We start from the raw sequence: 7448 nt of genomic DNA, 5'->3' as shown, positions 1-7448 counted from the left end.
TACTGAACCCCAATAACAGAGGAGGGACTGTTGACTGTGCGTACAGCACTTCTGGACGGCAACTGGCGGTGTTGGAGCCCAGGGACAGGTGGAGGAGGAGGAGGTAGGAGGAGGTTGGAGGAGGTAGGAGGGATTGCCACACACACAGCAGGGGAACAGCTGACGTTACTGAACCCCAATAACAGAGGAGGGACTGTTGACTGTGCGTACAGCACTTCTGGACGGCAACTGGCGGTGTTGGAGCCCAGGGACAGATGGAGGAGGAGGAGGTAGGAGGAGGTAGGAGGGATTGCCACACACACAGCAGGGGAACAGCTGACGTTACTGAACCCCAATAACAGAGGAGGGACTGTTGACTGTGCGTACAGCACTTCTGGACGGCAACTGGCGGTGTTGGAGCCCAGGGACAGGTGGAGGAGGTAGGAGGAGGTTGGAGGAGGTAGGAGGGATTGCCACACACACAGCAGGGGAACAGCTGACGTTACTGAACCCCAATAACAGAGGAGGGACTGTTGACTGTGCGTACAGCACTTCTGGACGGCAACTGGCGGTGTTGGAGCCCAGGGACAGGTGGAGGAGGAGGAGGTAGGAGGAGGTTGGAGGAGGTAGGAGGGATTGCCACACACACAGCAGGGGAACAGCTGACGTTACTGAACCCCAATAACAGAGGAGCGACTGTTGACTGTGCGTACAGCACTACCAGGCAACAACTAGCGGTGTTGGAGCCCAGGGACAGCAGTAGAAGCAGAGGAACACAATGTAGGCCGAAGCCTGATTGGAGAAAGGGAACCTTTAACCCCCCCCCCAAGGCATTTGTAGCTGAAAGAGCCAGCTTGTGCAGCTCAAAAGATGCAAAAGGAAAAGGTGGCTCTTTTCATTATGCTCCTTGCAAACACAGAACTAAACACTTATAAAATGTGTCCCCTGAAACCGTGAAACTGTCCCGGAGGTGGGACTTTCCTTCGTAATATGACGCAGCACAGCTGTCATTCCTACCCCCTCGGCGCCGTGCCCCGGCTCCTCATCGTTGTTTGATTCCGTCCCGGAGCCTGCGCTGTTATGTTATCCCTTGGCCAGGCACACTTAGCGCTGCCCATCTTCTGACATCATTTGGTGTCAGGCTGGCTGCGCCTGTGCGGCCGCGCTGTCCGAGAGCCCGCCTCGCAGTGTGGTCTAATGTAATCCCACCGCGGGCCTGGGATCAGTGGCCATGCGCAGTGCATATCCTCGCCTCTCGCTCCCCTCCCTACGGCTTTTTCAGACTGTGCGCTGCCACGGCCGTGGCATGCTATTACGGATCAGCTGGCACCGCACAGTCTGAAGAAGCCGTAGGGAGTGGAGCGAGAGGCGAGGATATGCACTGCGCATGGCCACTGATCCCAGGCCCGCGGTGGGATTACATTAGACCACACTGCGAGGCGGGCTCTCGGACAGCGCGGCCGCACAGGCGCAGCCAGCCTGACACCAAATGATGTCAGAAGATGGGCAGCGCTAAGTGTGCCTGGCCAAGGGATAACATAACAGCGCAGGCTCCGGGACGGAATCAAACAACGATGAGGAGCCGGGGCACGGCGCCGAGGGGGTAGGAATGACAGCTGTGCTGCGTCATATTACGAAGGAAAGTCCCACCTCCGGGACGGTTTTACGGTATCAGTGGACACATTTTATAAGTGTTAAGTTCTGCGTGTGCAAGGAGCATAATGAAAATAGCTACCTTTTCCTTGTGCAGCATTACTGCTGCACAAGGTGGCTCTTTCAGTAACAAACGCCTTGGGGGGGGGGGGGACAGGTTCCCTTACATTTCAGTTGTGTCAGCGTGGCGGTCGCAGGACACATTGCCGGCTACACAGCTGGGGATCAGCTGACGTTACTGAAACCCAATAACACTGGGTCGTATGTTTTGACTGTGCAGATGGCACTTCTGAGCCTCAACTGGCGGTGTTGGAGCCCAGGAATGTAAGTTCAGGTGGTTGAAAGATGAACACAACAGGAGACCTGGATAACGTATACAGTGACCTAATTATTTAATCAGGAGGAGGAGTGGCAAATTCCTGCGAGATCCAGGCCTTGTTCATTTTCAGGAAAGTAAGCCGGTCAACGTTATCGGAGGATAGTCGCATGCGACGGTCAGTTAGTACACCACCTGCAGCACTAAAGACACGTTCCGATAATACACTGGCCGCAGGGCAAGACAGCACCTCCAATGCATACTGGCTTAGCTCTGGCCATGTATCCAGCTTTGAGACCCAAAACTTGAAAGGGGAAGAGCCGTCTGGGAGTACAGCAAGAGGGCAAGACATGTAGTCTGTCACCATCTGACGGAACCGTTGCCTCCTGCTGACTGGAGCCGTCTGTGATGGTGTAGACTTTTGTGGGGGGCACACAAAACTGTGCCACAGTTGGGCCATACTGGTCTTGCCTTGGGCAGAGGCACTGCTTCTGCTCCCTCTTTGTGCAGAGCCTCCACCACTGCCTGGACGCACTGAGCTGCTTTGGAATGCACTAGCAGCACTTCTCTCAGTTGGAATGGAGAAGATGATGGAACTGACCAGTGTGTCTTGGTACTCCCGCATTTTTCGCTCCCGGTTCAACGGTGTGATGAGGCTTTCTACGTTGTCCCGGTAGCGAGGATCGAGGAGGGTGAACACCCAGTAATCAGACATGTTGAGAATGTGGTCGATGCGGCGGTCGTTTCTCAGGCACTGCAGCATGTAATCCACCATGTGCTGCAGACTGCCAACTGCCCAAGAAACGCTGTCCCCAGCTGGAGGCGTGATCTCTGCCCGCTCGTCATCACCCCACCCTCACTGTACACACTGAGTACTGGACAATTGTGTAACTCCCTCCTCTGGACGGATGTCTTCCTCCTCCATTGACTCCTCCTCATCCTCCTCACAAACTGTCCCCTGCCTACGCGTTTGTGAGGAACCACGTGGCGCTGACTGTCCAGAAGATGATGGAAGTGGTGAATCCTCATCCTCCACCTCTTCCACAACATCATCCCTTAGCGCTTGCAGTGATTTTTCAAGCAGGCAGATAAGGGGGACAGTCATGCTGACTAGTGCATCATCTGCACTCGCCATCCGCGTGGAATAATCAAAGGGACGCAAAACCTGGCAGACATCCTTCATAGTGGCCCACTCTGTGGTTGTGAAGTCTGTACGGCGCTGACTGCGACTTTTGTGCGCCTGATACAGCTGGTACTCCATTACAGCTTGCTGCTGCTCACACAACCGCTCCAACATATGTAACGTGGAATTCCACCTGGTAGGTAGGTCACATATGATGCGATGTTCCGGCAGGCGGTGTCGGCGCTGCAGAGCCGCAATGCGCGCTTTTGCCGTGCTGGAACGCCGCAAGTGAGCACACTCTAGGCGGACCTTGTGCAGCAGTGCATCAAGATCCGGATAGTCCCTCAAAAAACTCTGCACGACCAAATTGAGCACATGTGCCAGACATGGGATGTGAGTGAGGTTGCCGAGGCCCAGGGCTGCCACCAGATTTCGGCCATTATCACACACTACCATGCCTGGCTGGAGATTCGCTGGCTCAAACCACACATCGCTCTCCTGCTTGATGGCATTCCAGAGCTCCTGCGCTGTGTGGCTACGATTCCCCAAAAAAATTAATTTCAAGACGGCCTGTTGACGTTTGGCCACGGCTGTGCTCATGTCGGTCGTAACAGGTACACGTTCATCACGGGTCCATGTGGAGGTGGACTGTGACGGCTCCTGCAGCGATGATTCTGAGGAACTGGTGTAAGAGGAGGAGTCAATGCGTACAGAATGGATTCCTGCAATCCTTGGAGTGGGCAGGACACGTCCTGCGCCACTCGCACGGTCTGTACCCGGCTCAACTACATTAACCCAATGGGCAGTGAGGGAAAGGTATCGCCCCTGTCCATGTTGACTGGTCCACGCATCGGTGGTGAGGTGGACCTTGCTACTGACGGCGTTCAGTAGCGCGTGTTTTATGTGTCCCTCCACATGCTTGTGCAGGGCAGGGACGGCTTGCCTGCTGAAGTAAAAGCGGCTGGGCACACTGTACTGTGGGACTGCCAATGACATCAAGTCACGGAAGCTGTCAGTCTCCACCAGCCTGAATGACAGCATTTCCAGTGACAGAAGTTTGGCAATGCCTGCAGTCAGAGCCTGTGCTCGTGGGTGGTTTGACGAGAAAGGCCGCCTTTTCTCCCATGCCTGTACTACCGATGGCTGTAGACTGGGCTGGGAGTGTGTGGTTGACTGGGAAAGTGGTGCTGCGGGTGGAATTACAGCGGGTCTCTGGACAACAGGGCCAGAGGTTCTTCCACGGCGATCCTGGGAGGAAGCCGAACCAGCTGCGTGTGAGCTAGAGGAAGAGGCAACACGAGCTGAAGAGGTGGTAGCTGCCGCTGTTGGTTGGCCTAGCTCTTCAGTGTGTTTGTCTAACTCCGCCGGGTGCCTGTTGCGCACATGTTTCCACATGTTGGAGGTATTGAGGTTGGCGACTTTTTGACCTCTTTTGATTTTTTGATGACACACCTTGCATCTGACATAGCAAATGTCATCTGCAACTGTGTCAAAAAAGGACCAGGCACTGCAAGTCTTGGGAGCCCCCCTTTTGACTTTTGGAAGAGACATGCTCCTTACGGGTGCCAAAGCGGAGGCTGCAGGATCCGCAGTCTTCCCCCTCCCTCTCCCTCTTTGGACCATACGGGGAATCTCTTCCTCAGAGCTGCTCCCACCACCTTCCTGTCCCTGACGCCAAGATGGGTCAAGGACCTCGTCATCTACACTACCCTCTGCCCCCAACTGCTCCTCCCGGGTAGTCTCAGCAGCAGAGCACGCACCAGTAAGTGGCACCTGAGTGTCATCATCAGCTGATGCGGCCTGCGATGTGGTGAACGGAGCCACTGGCCCACCCGCCTCTTCAGACTCAGAGAGAAAAAGCTGTTGGGCATCACTGCACCCTGCCTCTTCTTCCATTTCTCCAATGCTGCTTGGCTGGCCCCCTGTTTCCAAGCCAAGAGATTCAGAGAACAGAAGTAGAGACGGCTCCTGTCCTGGGCTCTCTGTCTGCCTGGGCAATTTGGCAGGTGGTGAAGAGACAGATGGCTGCTCTCCAGTGCTCTGTGTCTGAGAGGATGTGGCACTAATGGAAGTTGATGCATTAGCTGCCATCCATCCCACAACGGCTTCAATTTGGTCTTCACGCAGCAGCGGTGTACGGCGCTCGGCGACAAAGCTGCGCATGAACGACTGTTCCCTCGTGAAAGTGGGTGCTGATGAGTCACCGGTGCCCGCAGCAGGCACAGAATTCCCACGTCCCCTCCCTGCTCCGCGCCCACGCCCACGTGCCTTACTCACTGCCTTCTTCATCGTGGTTGACTGATAAAGAAAAGCAGAAAAGTACTAACGGCTTTGTGTGCTTATTCCTGAAAAACTCCTCCTAACAGGTATAAGAAACACTAATTAGCTAAAGTGTGGACTAGACTTTAATATGAGTTAATGTGGCCTACACAAATGTAAAGTGGTGTAACTGGTGTGTTTGGTGAACTTTATTATTTATTTCTTTTTTGGGGGCTGAACTGACAACGGATAGAGCTGCAGTCACACGGAGACCGTGCAGACAGACGTTAACGGCGCTGTAAGGCCCAAAAACCCTCCTCTACTTTATCCTATGTAGTGTTTTTCCACAAATTAGCTGGAGACGGGTGGAAAGACACTAATAGGATTTTTTTAAATTAATTAGCAGCAGACTACAGTACTTGAAAAAAAATTAAAATTGATTTGGCGGTATGACGCAGTGAACAACCCTGAGCTGGAGACAACCAAGCTACGGCTGCTCACAGACTACAGGGCGAGCTGCAGTCACACGGAGACCGTGCAGACAGCCGTAAACGGCGCTGCAAGGCCCAAAAACCCTCCTCTACTTTATCCTATGTAGTGTTTTTCCACAAATTAGCTGGAGACGGGTGGAAAGACACTAATAGGATTTTTTTAAATTAATTAGCAGCAGACTACAGTACTTGAAAAAAAATTAAAATTGATTTGGCGGTATGACGCAGTGAACAACCCTGAGCTGGAGACAACCAAGCTACGGCTGCTCACAGACTACAGGGCGAGCTGCAGTCACACGGAGACCGTGCAGACAGCCGTAAACGGCGCTGCAAGGCCCAAAAACCCTCCTCTACTTTATCCTATGTAGTGTTTTTCCACAAATTAGCTGGAGACGGGTGGAAAGACACTAATAGGATTTTTTTAAATTAATTAGCAGCAGACTACAGTACTTGAAAAAAAATTAAAATTGATTTGGCGGTATGACGCAGTGAACAACCCTGAGCTGGAGACAACCAAGCTACGGCTGCTCACAGACTACAGGGCGAGCTGCAGTCACACGGAGACCGTGCAGACAGCCGTAAACGGCGCTGCAAGGCCCAAAAACCCTCCTCTACTTTATCCTATGTAGTGTTTTTCCACAAATTAGCTGGAGACGGGTGGAAAGACACTAATAGGATTTTTTTAAATTAATTAGCAGCAGACTACAGTACTTGAAAAAAAATTAAAATTGATTTGGCGGTATGACGCAGTGAACAACCCTGAGCTGGAGACAACCAAGCTACGGCTGCTCACAGACTACAGGGCGAGCTGCAGTCACACGGAGACCGTGCAGACAGCCGTAAACGGCGCTGCAAGGCCCAAAAACCCTCCTCTACTTTATCCTATGTAGTGTTTTTCCACAAATTAGATGGAGACGGGTGGAAAGACACTAATAGGAATTATTTGAAAAAATGTGCAGCAGCCTGCACTACTTCAAAAAAAAAAAAAAAAAAGGACAGTATGAGGCAATGAACCACCCTCCCTGAACTGAATACAACCAGCTATGGATGGCCTATGTGGCTGCACTCAGACTAGAGAGTGGGCTGCACTCACACACACACACACAGAGAGACCTTGCAGATCGCTGTGAAAACAGCGCTACAAGGCAAAAGCAAGGTGAATAGTAGGTGAACACAGCGGTTGCTAAATTAGCCTTTGGAAAGCACAAAGAAGCAAATCGCTATCTCTAAACTGTCCCTCAGTCAGCAAACAGCGTCCTGTCACTAACTGAATTCACAGCAGAGTGATCGCAAAATGGCGCCAGCGACTTTTAAACTGCATCATGACATCATTTCAGCAGCCAATCACAGCCTTGCCAGTACTTTCATGCCCTCCATGCTAAACAGGATGTGCCCACACTTGGAATCTTTCTCATTGGCTGAATTTCTGAATTTTGAATCATGGAACTTCCGATTCCGGTATCCGATACGCGCCAAGTATCGGAATCCCGGTATCGGAATTCCGATACCGCTAGTATCGGCCGATACCCGATACTTGCGGTATCGGAATGCTCAACACTAGCTACGACATTAATATAACATTGGTGGGAATCCAACAACTCCAGCATTGCCAATTAACCTGTGTAAG

General features: G+C 52.4%; 1 protein-coding gene across 1 annotated transcript; it reads right to left on the bottom strand.

The window, feature by feature from the left end:
* Positions 1-1670: 1670 nt before the first annotated feature.
* Positions 1671-6796, bottom strand: LOC143770463 (zinc finger BED domain-containing protein 4-like). Its single transcript, XM_077260103.1, has 2 exons — positions 6752-6796; positions 1671-6489 (listed from the first exon to the last, which is right to left on the bottom strand). Exon 2 carries the CDS (start codon positions 5358-5360, stop codon positions 2805-2807), a length of 2556 nt encoding a protein of 851 aa, XP_077116218.1. The 5' UTR covers positions 5361-6489; positions 6752-6796; the 3' UTR covers positions 1671-2804.
* Between the last annotated feature and the right edge of the window lie 652 nt (positions 6797-7448).

Source organism: Ranitomeya variabilis, chromosome 4, assembly GCF_051348905.1.
Source record: "Ranitomeya variabilis isolate aRanVar5 chromosome 4, aRanVar5.hap1, whole genome shotgun sequence".
NCBI lineage: Eukaryota > Metazoa > Chordata > Amphibia > Anura > Dendrobatidae > Ranitomeya > Ranitomeya variabilis.
Note: the sequence above shows the minus strand (reverse complement) of the source record. Positions and strands in the feature narration are given on the sequence as shown.

Bases quoted from the DNA above. Each gene is read 5' to 3' on its own strand.
- LOC143770463 (XM_077260103.1), bottom strand. From the start codon at position 5,360: ATGAAGAAGGCAGTGAGTAAGGCACGTGGGCGTGGGCGCGGAGCAGGG.